This window comes from Doryrhamphus excisus, chromosome 10 (assembly GCF_030265055.1).
Source record: "Doryrhamphus excisus isolate RoL2022-K1 chromosome 10, RoL_Dexc_1.0, whole genome shotgun sequence".
NCBI classification, from domain to species: Eukaryota; Metazoa; Chordata; class Actinopteri; order Syngnathiformes; family Syngnathidae; genus Doryrhamphus; species Doryrhamphus excisus.
The window spans coordinates 7,033,403-7,051,783 of record NC_080475.1 but is presented as its reverse complement, the minus strand read 5'-3'; the positions used below and the strand labels follow the sequence as shown (position 1 = coordinate 7,051,783).

The 18,381-nt window shown below is 48.2% G+C and overlaps 4 protein-coding genes across 4 annotated transcripts; all 4 read left to right on the top strand.

Moving 5' to 3' along the window:
• The first annotated feature begins 198 nt into the window (after positions 1-198).
• On the top strand, positions 199-2,134 carry rps9 (ribosomal protein S9). Its single transcript, XM_058084285.1, has 5 exons — positions 199-248; positions 750-862; positions 933-1,055; positions 1,271-1,457; positions 1,884-2,134. The coding sequence occupies exons 2-5, from the start codon at positions 766-768 to the stop codon at positions 2,059-2,061; spliced, it is 585 nt and encodes a 194-aa protein (XP_057940268.1). The 5' UTR covers positions 199-248; positions 750-765; the 3' UTR covers positions 2,062-2,134.
• Positions 2,135-2,265: 131 nt separating this feature from the next.
• mboat7 (membrane bound O-acyltransferase domain containing 7) lies at positions 2,266-8,742 on the top strand. Its single transcript, XM_058084248.1, has 9 exons — positions 2,266-2,383; positions 3,271-3,353; positions 3,452-3,581; positions 3,873-3,999; positions 4,084-4,240; positions 5,740-5,935; positions 6,045-6,197; positions 6,806-6,982; positions 7,123-8,742. The coding sequence occupies exons 2-9, from the start codon at positions 3,278-3,280 to the stop codon at positions 7,502-7,504; spliced, it is 1,398 nt and encodes a 465-aa protein (XP_057940231.1). The 5' UTR covers positions 2,266-2,383; positions 3,271-3,277; the 3' UTR covers positions 7,505-8,742.
• Positions 8,743-8,935: 193 nt separating this feature from the next.
• tmc4 (transmembrane channel-like 4) lies at positions 8,936-14,626 on the top strand. Its single transcript, XM_058084247.1, has 16 exons — positions 8,936-9,709; positions 9,777-9,966; positions 10,159-10,307; positions 10,392-10,541; positions 10,624-10,709; positions 11,479-11,624; positions 11,704-11,851; positions 12,146-12,304; positions 12,374-12,531; positions 12,610-12,730; positions 12,799-12,896; positions 12,970-13,153; positions 13,289-13,419; positions 13,494-13,649; positions 13,780-13,858; positions 13,955-14,626. Exons 1-16 carry the CDS (start codon positions 9,670-9,672, stop codon positions 14,027-14,029), a joined length of 2,070 nt encoding a protein of 689 aa, XP_057940230.1. The 5' UTR covers positions 8,936-9,669; the 3' UTR covers positions 14,030-14,626.
• A 160-nt stretch (positions 14,627-14,786) lies between these two features.
• On the top strand, positions 14,787-17,631 carry leng1 (leukocyte receptor cluster (LRC) member 1). The gene is made up of 5 exons (XM_058084249.1): positions 14,787-14,863; positions 15,129-15,306; positions 15,566-15,742; positions 15,828-16,126; positions 16,849-17,631. Exons 2-5 carry the CDS (start codon positions 15,175-15,177, stop codon positions 17,066-17,068), a joined length of 828 nt encoding a protein of 275 aa, XP_057940232.1. The 5' UTR covers positions 14,787-14,863; positions 15,129-15,174; the 3' UTR covers positions 17,069-17,631.
• The last annotated feature ends 750 nt before the right edge of the window (positions 17,632-18,381 follow it).

Below are 18,381 nucleotides of genomic sequence, written 5' to 3'. Positions count from 1 at the left end.
AGTATGTAAAAGTGAGTAAAACACCTTTATTAAAATGGCGATTGAGAACTTTTAAATGAGCACAATTGAACAGCGAATAAAGATGGATCAAGCGACGAACTCGCCCGGTTGGCAAACACTACACAAAAACATCACTTCCGCTCTAGTGGCGAAAGGCAAGATGGGATATGTAGTTTTCCCGCCAGCCTTATAAAACGCCGACACGCGCCCTTGACTTCCTCTTCACTGCGCGAGCCTGAGCGAAACAGGTATGAAAGGCACTCTGTCGACTGTTAACAGCTTTACACGACTCATTTCCTACTTTTGATTAGAGTAAAGGTTTAAAGACTGTAAGAAGAACATCCTTCGCTTGAATGTTTGAGTTTTTTTGAAGGCCTTACTTAAGTTTATTGTGGTATTTTCCATAGGCTAACGGTAATGCTAACGCTACAACGTGGTGTGGTGGATGTGCGGCCTAGCATGGATGCTAAACAACGCTTCGTAAGATTGATTTTTAGACGCAATGTTGTATTTATTTGCGGGTAGCTTTCACAGTTATTGTAGCTTACGGTTAAAAGTCGACAAACGGTTGCATTTTAATTAATTTGATTGGCTGTTTTAGGCTAGATTATCAATCGGTGAAACGACCCGTTGAGTCCTGCATCTGCAAGGATTCACAGACGTAGACGTCATTGTACACGGGATCTCCACTATCTGTCGTCTATGCAGTATAAATAAAGTATATAAAGTAAAAATGTTTTGTGTTTCAGGCACTTAAAAGCCGCCATGCCCGTTGCCAGGAGCTGGGTTTGTCGCAAGACTTATGTTACCCCCCGCCGTCCCTTCGAGAAGTCTCGTCTCGACCAGGAGTTGAAACTCATCGGTATGTGGGCATCGATGACTTGTACACGCTAATGGCGCCTGTCTTGGTTGACCGTAATGTGTTTCTACAGGCGAGTACGGACTGAGGAACAAGCGTGAGGTGTGGAGGGTCAAGTTCACCCTGGCCAAGATTCGTAAAGCCGCCAGAGAGCTGCTCACTCTGGACGAGAAAGACCCCAAGCGTCTGTTTGAAGGTATTGATGAAACTACCAGGAATATAACGTGTTGGAGCAACCAATATTACCAATGTACACTTGTCTAAATCCCAGTTAAGTTGGCTAGAAATCAGGGCTTTCAAAGTAGCATAACTTTATTTAATTCATTAGGCCAACATTCAGTAAACACTTTATGACCATTTATGGTTGGTTTGACATCCATAATGGAAGCTAAAGGTTTGTGCGCTCTCCAGGCAATGCCTTGCTCAGACGTCTGGTGAGGATCGGGGTGCTGGATGAGGGGAAGATGAAGCTGGATTACATCCTGGGCCTGAAGGTGGAGGACTTCCTGGAGCGGAGGCTGCAGACTCAGGTTTTCAAGCTGGGACTGGCCAAGAGTATCCACCACGCCCGCGTCCTCATCCGCCAGAGGCACATCCGGTATGTTTGATGCCGTCAAAAGTCGGAAGCCATGAAAGGGTGTAGAGTCTTGCGCAACACTTATGATGCTTCCTCTTCCATCAGAGGACCGCCAGCTTTTAACACCCAACGCTGACATGGGTTAAATATTTCATCAAGGTCAATTCGGTATCAAAGCCGTATACCTTGTCAATAAAGCATTGCCCAGAGGCAGTCCTGCCCGGGGCCACGGGACCGACACTGGCTGAGGTATGGGTTGCACCTCGAGCTAGCGTAGCGGTGATGCGGCAAACCGCCAGGCTGATGATTAAGATCTTTATCGGCAGATTGTTCTGTGGTGTCAAGAATTCCTCGTGAATGAAGCCTGTCCTAAACCAGATTGTCCTCCTCCTCTGGAGTCTTGGACTTGAGTTTGAGATGGTGTCAAACTCCCCGTTCTCTTTGCAGCGTGCGCAAGCAGGTGGTGAACATCCCGTCCTTCGTGGTCCGCCTGGACAGCCAGAAGCACATCGACTTCTCGCTCAGGTCCCCCTACGGCGGCGGACGTCCGGGCCGCGTCAAGAGGAAGAACAGCAAGAAGGGCCAGGGCGGTGCTGGTGGAGCTGATGACGAGGAGGAAGATTAAGAAGGATGTAGTTTCCAGGAGACTTGTGTACTTCCTGTTCTGTCAAGTGATCAATAAATGCTTGGCCTACAAATGTTGCGTTTTTATTTGTGGCGTTCATGGATGAATATGATGAACTCATAAGCCGGTATGAATCCTATATGGTCCCATCAAATAATGGTATAGCCCAACCTCCATGGTAGGTCGCCAGCTTCCGGTACTGGCGCGTGACGTCACTCCAAACAAGGAAGTGCTTTCTCCAGCAGCGATGAGAAGTCCTGTCCGTGAAGGGGGCAACCAGGGTGGAATTTAACACATCCATCACCACCGGTACCAAGTTGCTGTAAGTACATTTAAGTCCTAAAACCATGAGGCTAGCAACACCGTATCGGACTGTTGGCATGGTGACATGGCGGGCGGCTAATAGCATAACCGGGTGTTGACTTCCTAGCGTGGGTTCGTGTTCGTGTGGGCTTTTTGTGTATTTGTACACGGTACAACACTACTCCAAGGCTACGTGTGTGTAATGTACGCGAATATGTGGCCTGGAGGCATTTTGGCACCCAATTAGTCATTTGCATTGTTCGCTGACTGGGAAGCTCGTCGGTATGCAACCTGGGGAGTTTGTCCACGCACGTTACTTGTACGGTGAAACCAAACTATGGAACACTCGTTTAGCTTTTTCACCTTTTTACCTTACCGGAAATGTATTTGTAATCCATCTATGCGTACTACAGCACGGTGCTGGACTTGTGGAACTTCCGCATTCAACCATACGGTTCTTACTGTGGCTAAGCTACGGGTTAGCCTAGTCCAGCAACGAGGAACGGACTGGTCGTTTAACTCAGGAATTAAGGATTCAAACTTTCATCCATCTTCTACCCATCTTCCGAGTTAGCGGTCTAAACAGGGACCCCGAGACTTCCCTCTCCCCGGCTACATAATCCGGCACATTCCTAGGTCTTCCCAGGCCAGTTTGGAGACATAGTCTCTCCACCTGGGTCTTCCTCGAGGCGTTTGACTGGTTGGTTGCACCCCAGGGGGGGCGTCCTGACCTTGTCCTGACCACCCGAGTACCATGGTCCTGATCGTTCACACATTGAGATCTGAAGATCACCGCCAAAAAGATACTGACTGACATTTTGGTACCTGGTGGTCTTCTACATCGGCACGGGATGACCCTGGTGACGATCTGGCAAACTGACTCTGTTGTTGATTTGATCCCAGCAGGACAACAATGTCTCCCGATGAGCTGGTCTACTTGGGAATCCTGGCAGCCTCCATCCCTGTGGGATTCCTGTTCCGTTACTTGAGTGGGTATATTCATATTTAATAGGAGTTTATTGTGGTTGTCATCATGACTAGGACTTGGCTTATTGCTCCTGACTGGATGGTGGTCGGGGTCTTCCAGGTCCTCCAGTCAAGCAAGGGGCCGCGCTGCTTGTGGGTCTGTCCATCACCATCGCCACTTGTCATGTTCACACACTCCATTCCCTGGTGACGGTGCTGGGAACGTGGATGATCATCAGGACCAGCTGGAGGTGACTTTAACCCTCCAAGGACTTTTTTGCTCATGGACACACTGACAGAAACAATCCGAGATTACGAGAATAAAATCATAATTTACCAGTCATAATGTGACCTTTGACCTTGGCCAAAGGTCACATCAGTCTCCCCTTTTCATAGCTGTCTCAGGCAATGCCTGCACCTCCATCAGAGGTGGTGGTCCTCCATATAGCATGCTGTTCCCAAGATGCTTATCGTCAAACTAGCAGACCCCCAGACCAAATGTCCCATTCCTATGTGTGTTGTCATCATGTGTGTGTCCGAAGGCTGGCCCCCGGATTGAGTCTCTTCTGGACCTTCCTCTACCTCCTCTTCTTCCGGCTGGTCACATGGTTTGGTCTCCCGCCGCCGACACCGTTTGCCAACGCCGTCCAGCTCCTTCTCACCCTGAAGGTACGCAGATGTCTCCTCATGGCAACAATCACCACGACGACAACACACACATGCAGCTGTCATGGCTGTCTTTGTGGGACTCAGATGGTGAGCCTGGCCAACGAGGTGCAGGCCTTCCACACGGAGAAGAAAAAGGAAGTGAGCTCCTTCGCTAGGACCTCCTCCATTGGTGGTCTGTCCAGAGAACCCTCCTTGTATGACATCCTGTCCTACAGCTACTGCTATGTTGGCATCATGACAGGTGAAAATACATCCATCTGTTTTCTATGCCGCTTATCCTGACTAGGATGGGGGGCATGCTGGAGCCTATCCCAGCTGTCTTTGGGTTAGAGGCGGGGCCCACCCTGGACTGATCTGGTTGAAAAATCCTTTATGGCCCATCCTCCTTAGGCCCGAAGTCAGGAATACATTTGGTCCTTTATGGCGTTTTGTGGTCATTCCTATGGTCATTCCCAAGGTCATTCCCATGGTCATTCCCAAGGTCATTCCCATAAACCAGTCATCCTGCTTCCATAGAAATAGAGAACTACCAGTAGATACCTGGAAGAAAACTTACTGTACTTATTGACTGACTGACGTAATGGATTACTTAGTGATGGTACTTACAGTACTGACTTACTTAATGACTGACTTAATGGCTTACTTTGTGATGGTACTTACAGTACTTCATGACTTATTTACTGACTTAATGACTGACTGAATTACTGACTTACTAACTGACTCACTTACAGCCTTCCCTAATGACTTACTGAAAGACTTAGCGACAGTTCTTCCTTACTTAATGACCTACTGACTTAACTCAGTGACTTACTAACGGACTCACTTACAGCCTTCCCTAATGACTTACTGAATGACTTAGCGACAGTTCTTCCTTACTTGGTGACTTACTGACTTAACTCAGCGACTTACTAACTGACTCATTTACAGCCTTCCCCAATGACTTACTGAATGACTTAGCGACAGTTCTTCCTTACTTAGTGACTTACTGACTTAACTCAGCGACTTACCTAGTGGCACAATTCATGTCTGGCTAACTTAATGACCGACTTACCGACTGACTTCATTAGTTACTGACTGACCTATTGACTGAATGACTTAGTTACAGACTCACTTAATGACTTAGTTACTGACAGACTACTTACTTACTGTTTTACTCAATGACTGACTGACTACTTACTGACTGACTAATTGCCTAACATCATGACTGACTGACTTAGTTACTGTAGTTATTGACTGACTGACGTAATGACTTACGTAGTGATGGTGCTTACTGACTTAATAACTTACTTACTGATGGTGACTTATGTAATGACTGACTTAATGGCTTACTTAGTGATGGTACTTAGAGTACTGACTTAAGTAATGACTGACTTAATGGCTTACTTAGTGATGGTACTTACAGTACTGACTTATGTAATGACTGACTTAATGGCTTATTTAGGGATGGTACTTAGAGTACTGACTTAAGTAATGACTGACTTAATGGCTTACTTAGTGATGGTACTTAGAGTACTGACTTAAGTAATGACTGACTTAATGGCTTCCTCTGCTGTCTCTCTTTGTCTCTCTGCTACTAGTCCAACATCACGTGAGTCCATGTCCGTATTACTATGAAATACATGTAGTACTCATGTAGTCTACTCCTCTTTTTCCTTCTTCCATCTTTTCCTTTTGTTGACTTGCATTATGTCATTGTCGGATCAATGCCCCCCCCCCCCCCCCCCCCCCCGCCCACAAAAGGCCCCTTCTTTCGCTTCCAAACGTACTCCGACTGGCTGCAGCAGCCGAGACCGCTGGCCCTCCCCGGCTGGGGGCCGTGCCTGCAGCGGCTGAAGCCGGTCCCCGTCTTTGGGGCCCTCTTCCTGGCTGTCAACTCCTTCTTCCCGCTGGCTTACGTTCGCTCCGACGACTTCCTGGATCACAACGTCTTCTTCAGGTAACGCCACAAAAACAAGTGACACGTGAGAGGGATAGAGATAGCGAGACTGTTTACCAACATGAACATTTTATTCCCTTTCTGCCCCCCCCCCCCCCCCCCCCACCAGATTTTTCTACATGATAGCGGTGTTCTTCGTCTTCAGGATGCGCTTCTACGCGGCGTGGTGCGGCGCCGAGGCCGGCTGTATCAGTGCGGGTCTCGGCTGCTATCCGGAGGGGGCTCAATGCAAACCTGGCGGGGGGCCCACCCTCAGCTACAGGTACCCTTATACTTTATCCGTGTCAACCGCTTGGCTCCCTCGCCGTATCACGGTCTTGAAATTATACAGTGGAACCTTGGTTAGCATCATTCATTTGTTCCAGAAGGTCCGTCTCTAACCAAAGCGGATGTTAACCAAGTACATTTTGTCCCATAAGAAATAACCTAAATCCCTTCCAGAAATGAAGAACGCAGTTGGGCTCAGGCGGCGTATTGACACCATGACAAGACACGCCCCCGTATCGTACGCTAATACATAAACCCAGGCAAAAATTGTGATGTCAATTTTCAGCTCGAACCAAACAGCAGGCTAACCGCGGCAGATGCTAACCGAGGTTCCACATCATGACAAGACACGCCCCCGTATCGTACGCTAATACATAAACCCAGGCAAAAATTGTGATGTCAATTTTCAGCTTGAACCAAACAGCAGGCTAACCGCGGCGGATGCTAACCGAGGTTCCACATCATGACAAGACACGCCCCCGTATCGTACGCTAATACATAAACCCAGGCAAAAAGTTGTGATGTCAATTTTCAGCTCGAACCAAACGGCAGGCTAACCGCGGCGGATGCTAACCGAGGTTCCACTGCATGTGTTCTCCCCAGCGCCGATCCGTCCGCCGAGGAGCGATACGACTTTAAAACCATCCAGAACATCGACTGCTACAACACGGACTTCTGCGTGAAGGTGCGACACGGCATGCGGTACTGGAACATGACGGTGCAGTGGTGGCTGCGGCACTACGTCTACCCCAACGCCCCCTTCAGGTCCTACACGCTCAGGTGAGGCCGGGACCATGTTGGAGACACATGAAAATCCCAGGAAGTGTTACGTAATAAGGGCATGGGAACCAGAAGTGAAACAAACAGTACCCCCCCTTAGGGGAAACATGAAAAGGACCTGACGGACTGTTGTTGTTCAGGGCCGCATGGACCATGTTCATCAGCGCCTACTGGCACGGCCTCCACGCCGGCTACTACCTCTCCTTCCTCACCATCCCGCTGTGCATCGCCGCCGAGTCGGCCATGGAGGGCTCCGTCCGGGCCCGGCTGGGCCCTCGCGGCCAGGCCGTCTTCGACTGGGTCCACTGGTTCCTGAAGATGCGGGCCTACGACTACATGTGCATGGGCTTCGTGCTGCTCAAGGCCTCCGACACCATCCAGTACTGGTCCTCCATCTACTTCGTGGTGCACCTGGTGGCCGTGGGCTGCATCGCGCTGGGCGGGGCGCTCAAGGGGGGCAGGAAAAGAGACAAGGAGAAGATGGAGGGGGGGCAAACCGCAAACGGAGATAAAACGGACTGATTGGAGGACTTCCTTTCCCAACATTATTATTGTTATTCTTTTTACCGTAATGTCGATCACGCCAACAAAACTATTATGTCTTTGCTTCACTTCCTGTTTTACATGCCAACTATGTCGTCCATCCCATAATTGCTCATTTGTTACACCTAACCCCCCCCTCACCCTGGTACATGCTTTTATACACAGCATCTTATTTTCTGTTATTATATCTACTGTACTGGAGCGTAAAGGTGACTATAGGGGTGCTATAGCATGTCCAGAGGACTCTAATCATCTTCAAAGGTGTATTTAGAAGGTGATAAACGGGTTTTCTATGTCCTTTTTTTGTCTCTTATGGCTACTGTATTGGGTAATAGGAGCGTAAAGGGGACTATAGGGGTGCTATGGCATGTCTAGAGGACTCTAATCATCTTCAAAGGTGTATTTAGAAGGTGATAAACGGGTTTTCTATGTCCTTTTGTCTCTTATGGCTACTGTATTGGGTAATAGGAGCGTAAATGTGACTATAGGGGTGCTATGGCATGTCTAGAGGACTCTAATCATCTTCAAAGGTGTATTTAGAAGGTGATAAACGGGTTTTCTATGTCCTTTTGTCTCTTATGGCTACTGTATTGGGTAATAGGAGCGTAAAGGTGACTATAGGGGTGCTATAGCATGTCCAGAGGACTCTAATCATCTTCAAAGGTGTATTTAGAAGGTGATAAACGGGTTTTCTATGTCCTTCTGTCCCTTATGGCTACTGTATTGGGTAATAGGAGCGTAAAGGGGACTATAGGGGTGCTATGGCATGTCTAGATGACTCTAATCATCTTCAAAGGTGTATTTAGAAGGTGATAAACGGGTTTTCTATGTCCTTCTGTGTCTTATGTCTACGGTATTGGGTAATAGGAGCGTAAAGGGGACTATAGGGTGTAAAGGTGACTTTGTTTAGAGGGAATTCACTTATCACGATATGGTCTGGAAGCAATTCACAGCGATAAACGAGGGATGACTTTACCCAGCTTTTGCTTAGCTGTGTAGCCTCTGTTAGCCTCTGTTAGCCTCTGTTTACCTCAGCTTGAACCAGTGTTATTTGTTATACAGCACATTTCATCTACACTTTGGGTGCTTTGTTGTTCTTTATGTTTATAAGATAAATATAAGATAAATATTATTCAATATTCTTGGATGTTACGCAAAGGATGGGCCTGCATTCCGACCAAAGCTGCCATTGTGCCCTAATTGCCCTTATTTCCTAGAAAATGTCCCATTTTATTGAATGTAAATGTTGACAGGTATGACCCATACAGGTTGCTGACATGCTAGCAATTGTTAGCATTGACATTTTGTTGGTGGCGGTTCAAGGAAAAGATCAAAGACACTAGCCAAGCTACAGTGAAGCTAGTTGGCTAGCGGCTAGCTGGCTAATAACTAACTGGCTAGCTGGCTAGTGGCCACCTGGCTAGTTGGCTAACTGGCTAGTGGCTAGCTGGCTAATAACTAACTGGCTAGCTGGCTAGTGGCCATTTGGCTAGTTGGCTAACTGGCTAGTGGCTAGCTGGCTAGTGGCTAACTGGCAAAAGTGCACCTCTCCGTAAAAAACTTACATGGTCTTACATACATGGTCTCCATTAGCTTTAGCATTTTTACATTTTGTATTTTCCTTTGAGATTTAGCACCTTAGCCATTGTCAAATTGAGCAAGTGATGCTACAGTGCATGCTAGCACACGATATCCATGAACGTTGCCGGCATGCTAGCTGTTAGCATTGCAGCTATTTGCATACAAAGTTATAGTTAGCCTTCTAGCTATTAGCATACGTAGCATTTCTAATTTGTTGGCATGCTGGCCAGGTCAAATTTTGAGAATTTCCATGGGAAAAGATAGCTTAGCATATGGACCTCCGCTGTAGCGGTTTTAGCGCTTTAATGTCCATAATGCGTCCAGGTTGTTCAATATGTGGACACCTTGAAAGCCGCCTTTAGGCAGTCAGGAACGGACCCTGGGAGTGATGGCTTATCGTGGGTTAAAGCGTACAAGGAAGTGAGTCCACCACCAAGGGAGTAAAGTCCAGAAGAGGGCGGCAACAGCGACTCCAGGAAATACACCTGGCTCTAACAATGGCGCTCGTTTGTGTTCTGGCTTAGATTTATCGTCTTGTTTACATTCTGCTAAAACGTGTCCCAATGGATCCACAGAGGCCGGACTGGGAGGACTACGGAGGAGGTGCGATGAGATGTTTCTGGTGCTGGTCTTCAACATGTCTGCACCTTAAATGTGCTTGTCTCGCCAGGTGACTCCTACTCTGATGGCCGGCAGTCTCTGAGGCTACGACACCTGTCACCTGGGGCGTCCACCCGTAACTCCCCCCAGTTCCCACGGGGGCCGCCGGCCCCAGAAGAGGATGACGCGGAAGACCCAGGCCCGGATCTTCAAGACCTTCGTAGCATCCCCCTGCCCATGGCGCTGAAAAGGGCTGTCAGGTCGGAAACTTTTTTCAGTTTTTGTCTTTTTACCACAGTATTGCACGACACTGGGGTGTCCAAGCTGCGGCCCCCAGCTTGTTTTTAATGTCTAAATACAGCCCACATGGGAGCGTTGGTTTAACAACACAACATGAAGTTCCTGGCTTACTGGGTTTTATCCCAAAGACGTACTTATACTGTACTTTTCAGGCAGGTGCAGCAAATGCAGGTTCCCGTGGCCTCCAGGATGTCATCCTGGAAGCAAAAGAAGCGCAAATCCCTGCAAAAACTCCAAGCTAACGCCAGAGAATTCCTAAGCTTCTTCACGCTGTGGAGCAAGTCTTTGCAGAAAATCGGAGGTGAGACTCGGACTGAGATGTACTGTATGCTGTACCTGCCGAGGACACGTTCCAAGTTCTCCACCGTTCTCCGCCCGCCCGCAGGGAACTTTGGAGGAGGTGTCCAGTCCTACTTTCTGTTCCTGCGCTTCCTGGTGGTGCTGAACTTTGTCTCCTTTTTGCTGATTGCCGGGTTCGTCTTCATTCCCAGCGTGGTCTTCAGATCGGTGGGCGGCAGCCCTGTAAACCACACCGGTAGTACACCAGCACCCCCACCCGCACGTACACGCCACCTTTCCAAGGGACCTTCTCAGGTTTGTGCTGTGGATGTTTGCAGGGCCTGAGGAATGCATGCGATACCAGCCCAACCCTCAAGGCCTGGTGGTCTTCTATAATTACTTCCTGGACTTGCTTTCAGGAACGGTAAGAAGTCACCTGACTACTTGAACTGCAGACTAGTCTCATGGTGATGCTTTGGGACATTTACATGGTGGGGGCCTTTATTGGTCAGGGGGCCATGTTGGGCAGGAAGTAAAGTAGCCTGCTGTGATGTTTAACGAGAATGATGGAAAACTTAAAAGCAGCTCCTTCACTGTTGGATGCTAACAGCTAGCTGATATTGCTGTGTCTATCACTGTCTAGCTTGAAAATGGCAAAAAATATTACTATGCTAATGCTAACATGCCAACATCTACCATAATAGCGATCAGTATTTATACATGTATCCACCTATGAAAACGTCTAGAACTTCTGCTATACTAATGTTAGCATGCTAACACCTAGCATGATAGTGGTAAGTGTGTACGTAAATGTCTAGCTATGAAAATGGCTAAAAATACTACTATGCTAATGCTAACATGCCGACACCTACCATAATAGTGATCAGTATTCATACACGTATCCACCTGTGAAAACGTCTCGAACTTCTGCTATGCTAATGTTAGCATGCTAACACCTAGCATGATAGTGGTAAGTGTGTATGTAAATGTATAGCTATGAAAATGTCTGAAAATAGTACCATGCCAATGTTAGCATGCTCGCAATGCGTACGTTAGCATGCTAATATGTAGCATAATAGAATAGCATACTACAGGTATGTAATTCTTGTGTATATGTAGTTATCGTATAGTATTTAAGTGAGTATGATATGTACTTTTATGTGTACTCTGTACTTTGTCTTTCCCCCTTTCAGGGTTTTATGGAGTATTCGTACCTCTTTTACGGGTACTACAACAACACACTGGTGGGGGACACCAGCTTCTCCTACAACATCCCGCTGGCCTACCTCTTCACCGCCGTCTTCTACTTGGCCTTTTGTCTCATCTGCATCATCGCCAGGTCAGCCCCCCCCACCAACGCCGCGTGTGTTCGCCCGGGAGGACGCCACCTTTAGCAGCATCCTCTTCCGCTCACGCAGGATGGGGACGGCGGCTCGTGTGGCCGTGGCGGCGGGGGGCGGCGCCGTGGGCAACTACAGCGTGATCGTGTTCACCGGCTGGGACTACGCTTCGCTGGGGGGCCGAGCCACGAGGCTCAAGCAGAAGAACATCCACTACAGACTGCAGGTCGGACTGGAGATGGCCGCCCTCATGCGGGGTTCCACGGCAGCTTTGGTTCTTAGCTCCCGGTCGTGGTTTGGAGTGCGTGAGAAGGTGCAAAGGATGGACCGGGGTCCAGGGCGGACCCCACCCCTCGCCCCAAGACCGCTGGGATAGGCTCCAATATGTAGCGTTACCTTTGGCTAGCCAGCTAGGCGTCACTACGCCAGTAACGTAGTTCTTGGGCGTAACACCGTATGATCGGCGTTTGATGCCGGAGCAGGAGCCAAGGCGTGTTGTGAAGCATGTATGTTCCTTCAGGTGGACCTGGAGGAGGAAATGATGAAGAAGAGGTCGGCCGCTCTGACCTCGTGTCAAAAGACGGTCTTGTACTCCCTTCGCGTATTGATGTGCGTTGTTGCGTTTGGCCTCATCATGGCCGCCTGCGTCGGCATCTTTAGGGCCACGATGTTGAGTCAGGTGAGTCCGCCGTGAAGGTCCCAAATGGTCCTCCAAAGTCTAAGTCACATCCGGTCCCGTGCCACACAGGAGAGGAGTGGCGACGATGGGATTCTGGGTTTGATATTCGAGTATCTGCCGTCCATGGCCATCACGGCCGGTAACTTCCTGGTGCCTCTTCTGTGTGACCAGATCGCCGTGGTGGAGCGGTACACGCCCAGTACCACGGTCATCGTGGCGCTGTTGAGGTTTGACCCCCATCACGTGACTTCTGACCTTCCGTCATTCCTTGACCTTGACCGTGAATGGACAAATGTGACGTTCAGGGCCGTGTTCCTGCGTCTGGTGAGTCTGGCTGTCCTGCTCTTCACCCTGTGGAGTCAGATCACGTGCCAGGTGGACCGGACCAAGTGCGCCGTGTGCCAGTACAACCACGAGGAGTACCCGGTAACCGAAGCGCTTCTTTCTGAGGGGGGCGTTGTGAGACCCGGTGTCACGTTTGTGTCCCCACGCAGTGCTGGGAAACCCGAGTAGGCCAGGAGATGTACAAGCTGGCGCTGTTTGATCTCATCGTCACCGTCGCCGTGCTGGTCCTGGTGGAGGTCCCGCGCCGGTGCGCCTCAGGGAAAAGCAGCGCACATCGAGCGAATGTTTTATTTGTGACACCTGGTTCTCGTGCTCGGCAGGATGCTGGTGGACAACTGGTCCAATAGGGCGGCCCGGTGGCTGGGGCGGCAGGAGTTTGTGGTGTCGGCCAACGTGCTGGGTCTGGTCTACGGTCAGACGGTCGTTTGGGTGGGGGCTCTCTTCTGCCCCCTGCTGCCCGTCATCAACACCCTCAAGTTTGTCATCCTCTTCTACTGCAAGAAGGTAATGGCTGCAGTGGCTCAGCGGAGGAGGCCTCAGCGGAGGAGGCCCAGCAGGGTGCACTGTATTCGGGCACGCGCTCCGACGCCACGGAGCCATTTGTCACCTTAACGTTGGTGTGTCTCCGTGTCCCCTCAGATCACACTCTTCTCGAACTGTCGCCCGGCGCTCAGGACCTTCCGCTCCACCACCTCCACCTTCGTCTTTCTGGTGGTGCTCCTGTTCGGATGGGCCATGGCCACCCTGGTCCTCATTTACAGCGTCGCCGAGTGAGTCGGCCCCTCCCTCGCCTGTACGCTATTACATCACCGCCATCTTGTTCAGACATATTCTTCCCGTCTAGGATCCGACCCTCTGCGGGTTGCGGACCGTTCCGTTTCTTCCCGTACATGTGGGCCATCGTTCCCGCTTCTTTCCACCGCCTCTCTAAAGTCACGAAGGAGTTTCTCTTCTTCATCGGTTCCCAGGCCTTCTCCATCCCGCTCTTTGCTTTATCCTGGTGAGTGAAGCTGCAGACACACAAACACTAAGTCAGGCAGATGATTGACATGTACATGAGCCAATGGAGAGTGAAGTATAAAATGCTAAATGCTGTATTTGTATCTGTATTGTACTGCTCTCCCCACCAGTGTAGTCATGTGTTACTTCATAGCGCTGGCTGCCGTTTATGGAAGAAGTGTTACTTTGCTTAAAGCTCAGCTCAAACAGGTAAGCTCTGGTTGTTTTCGTTGTACTTGGTTTGTTTATTTACTTTTATGACAGTATATAAGCGTGGTAACTAACATGTGGCTCCTTGTATCACAGGAGGGCCGTGACAAGCAGTTCTTGGTCAAACAGATGGAGAAACTGAGTCGTCCTCTTCAGATGCCAACACATTAAGCATGACTCTTTTATTTTACACCTAATTTAGTGATTAGTTTGAATCTACTTCAGGTATTTTAATTAGTAATCCACAAATTGTGTGGAAAAAAAGAAATCAATCAAATAAAAGCAAATGCCCAGCATCGTTCATAACCATAAATTCAAGTCGTTTTAGCGCCATCTGGTGTCCACAAGGAGTGTCCAGTTGTGCCAAATCCACGCCCACTTCCGTAATATTCTCTGTGCAGGTTTGGCCGCCATGATGGTGAGCAAAATCCAAAAACATTACACAGTAAACATGTACAGGGGCACATTGTTACGCCATTAATTGGCAATTATTTATATAATCTAACTATCACCATTGTGCACGTTGATTGCTAATCGTTGGTTACACTGTACGGAGCGAAAAAAGTAAAATAAAGAAGAAATAAAGAAACGGGTTTCTTTCACATTTTTGTTCGGGTTAATAATGACATCTACGTTTAGGCTATATATGTAAATATATATTCATTAGAAATACTATGTATCATTATATATGCATTCATTCGTTTCATCCAAGTGTACGCACTGCGCCTACATTTCTTGGTTACCGTCATGGCGGACTACACTCGTAGTATCATGCGTAATGGTGTATTAAACGAATTTTTGAGATAAATTACGTTAAGTAGGTCATTTAAGAGGTTTTTATTACGCTGAAGAGGCAATGTAGAAAACAAAAAACAAAACCCAACTGTTATTTTTCCATGATTTAAATTTAAGGATAAATAGCGCCATCTTGTGTCCATAACGTTGGACATTTACATCCGGTTTGTGTCTTCCGGTGGCTAGCCACCACAAACAACTCATCTCTAAGTAAGTAACTTTGAACCCTTTTAGCTTTTATCGCACTATTTGCGTACTTATAATGTTTTGTACGTGTTAAAATATGTTAAGTAGACGTTAATGAAAGAGGTTAAAGAGTAAAAATTGTCGTATCGTGCAAAAGAATAGAATGCTAGCTTCCACCAGTAGCTAGCTAGCGGTCACCCAAAACAAAGCCAGTTTCTGAACGTTACGATGTTAAAGTATACTTCTCGTTGACTTTGATATGTTCATGTGTTCATGTTCATCCCTACAGTCGAGGCTCAACCAGCGTGGTCAGCTAAGCAGCCTAGCGGGCAACCATGAACATTCTCCCCAAGAAGAGCTGGCACGTCCGTAACAAGGACAACGTCGCCCGTGTGCGGAGAGATGAAGCTCAGGCAGCCGAGGAGGAACGTGAGGCCAAACGGCGAGTGGACCGAGCAGAGCAGGAGGTGATTGGGGATTCTTTGGGCAAAGATTATGACGTCACTCACTCAATGCATATGCACTGCATATAATGATTGACATGTCGACTAGGGAGAATCAATGACTAACCATTGAGAACCGACAAGCCACTTGTACGTGTTCATGACTGACATGTAGACTGACCAATGAGGGCCGGGTCGTGCAGGGACTACTCATATGCACCACATACAATGACTGACATGTAGACTGACCAATGAGGGTCGTTTTCTGTGTCCTGCATCTCAGGCTCGTACGGAGTTCCTGCGAAGAAAAGCCAGAGCAGCGATCCAGTCAGAAGGAGGAAGCAGGGATGACAAAGTTGAGGAACCGAGTGGTCCTTTGGAGCATCTCAACCTCTTCCCGCTTGAGGACTCCACGGAGAAGGGCAACCAGGAGTACCTCAAGGAAAAGAAAGAAGAGCAGGTGCTACTCCCACATCCTCTCTTTCCAGTATTTTCATGATGTGCCGTCATCTTCAAGGTCATCTTGACAAATTGTGTCTTTCCAGGAGAAACAGGAGCGCGCCATCGGCTTGCTGGTGTCTCTCGGACCTCAGCCCGGGACTGAGGTGACTCCCTGGTACATGAAAACAGGCCTGGAGAAGGAAGAGGAGAAGAAGGCGAAAGAGAAGGAGAAGACCAAGGAGATAAGCGAGGAGGAGAGGGAGAGGAAAGATCGCAGGCTGAAGGACAGCTTGGACCCTCTGAAGGACATGAAGGAAGCCTTGGGCGGGACCAGCCTGAAGGCGCACAAGAGCAAGAAGAAGGACAAGAAAGACAAAAGGGAGAAGAGGAGCAGCGGGGAAAGGTAATGGAAGCTTTTTTATGTCGATACAGGTGGCTCATTCACTTTCGGCCATTTTCTAAAGACGTCCCGCTCAGCGGCGGCCATTTTTGACGATTTTCTATGGCCATATAAACATGGTACATACCAAAAGGAAGGTTAGACTTTCATCTTTCTACCTTTTCAGGAAAATATCGGTTCCTGACTAAAACGGGGAGGAAATCATCTTTATGTGAAATGTATTTTAGCCAAAATATCTATATATGTAAACTATGCCACAACACAAAAAACACTGGTTTTACATGAAAACAACCGTTTATTTGCAAATATAACACCGTCAACTATTTACTACTTTCAACTGTTTGTGTGCATGTGTTTGCACACGAGTTCATGCATTAAAATTTCCCTCCAATGCATGGGGGCGCTTGCAAAATGAAAACGCATTTCTGCCACCTTGTGGCCATTTTTATGTTTTTTATGATTTTATGATCTTCTCTATTATGTCATTGCCACTTGTGCCAAAAAATGTAAAATACATATAAGTACATCTTTGGTAGTGAATGAGGTAAGAGGATAACCAAAAAAAGAGGAGAATAATACCTGATGGATTCATGTATAAAATGTATTAAATATGTATAAAATATCATGACGGATGGAACCATGCCAATCATGTCTTGGGCCAAACCAAAGTACTGTACTGCGTGAAATACTGCATGCGTATGACCAACGGTGTGTGCTGTCTTTAGCTCCGTGGAGAGGCTTCGAGCGGAGCGCTTGCAGAGGGAGGCCGAGGAGCGGCGGCGAGCCCAGGCCCTGCTGGCTCAACGTAACGGCAAGGACAGGGAGTCGGGCAGGGAGCTGAACGAGCGCGAGAGGCCCTACAACAGCGCCTACTTCCCGGAACTGGCTCGCAAGCGACAGAGGCGGGACAGGGACAGCTGGAGAGATGAGATTCTGAAATCCTAAAGGAAGTCTGAGAGTCGCCGATGTTGCTGCTTCCGTTACCGCTACTTTTTCTCATGCTTTCAACCCTGCGGCTCGTACAGTGATGCGGCTAATACTGTACCTGGTCACGCTCTCAGCAGAACCCTCGTCATGGAGAACGTGTGGAGAGCTTCAGGAGCTTCGTGCAGTAAACCGGAATACCGAATGTGACCAGTAGATGTAGGTATATCCTCTGTAATGTGGACCACACATCTGAAGAAGATCTGGCATGAGAACGTGGTGGCACACCGGGGCATCTGGCATGAGAACATGGTGGCACACCGGGGCATCTTCTGTGGCTGCACCCGCTCTCTACCCAGATGCCCCTGACCTCCGGGGCGGCACATGGACTACTCGGAGCGTGTGTCCGACCACCGTGCATCTTGGCGGGACAGGTTCCATGTTCCATTGCAAACTAAGTCGAACAAGATGTCGGACCTTCAAAGGGAAGGATGAAGATGGCAGCAGGAGAGCAACTTGTGGTGGCTACTGTTGATGTTGAACGTTTGTGTAGAACAAGTGTGTATAATACAATACCATGTCATGACGTGGACACGTGGCTTGTAGACCGGTGTGGCTTATCTATTCATTCTGGATCTGTTCTTCAAATTTAGAGGGTGTGGCTTAAATACCGGCATTCTCTATAGTCTGCAATTGTCACTCAATTGTCTCCTTGCCGCCCCAGGGTGACTCCTGTGTCATGGCTGGCTTGGAAATGAATCTTTGGTTGGAGGGAAGAGGACTGCCTCGTATATTTTAACAAGGGTACGAAAACGCTGCAGGACAGCGGGACGGCGCCAGGATGACAAGGCACTCAGGAGAGAAATATACGTGAGTAATCATTTCTTGTGTTAGGTTTATGATGCAAATTCAAACAAAGGTTTAAACGAGAAAAATGTGCTAAAAATGCTATTACCTGCCTGAGAAACACCCTTAAACCTCCAAATTGTCCATAGGTATGAATATGGCTGGGAATGGTTGTTTGTCTATATGTGCCCTGGGATTGCCATATATATATATATATATATCTCAACTTCTCCACATCCTGTGATATTTTAAAGCTAAATGTTGTCACCTCATTTCCCAGCCACTTTTTGTAACTTCCTGTTAGTCCATCTCCAACCCTTCCAGTTATTCTATAATAGCTATTATTATAGTTATTATATTGATAACGTCCAAAATCCCTGTCAGCACCCCATATGCCCAATTAGCATACGACACACTTTGTCACCTTGTTATTGAGCCGTCTGACCATGACAATGCGCGCCGTGCGAGTGTGACGTCATCCGACGGAG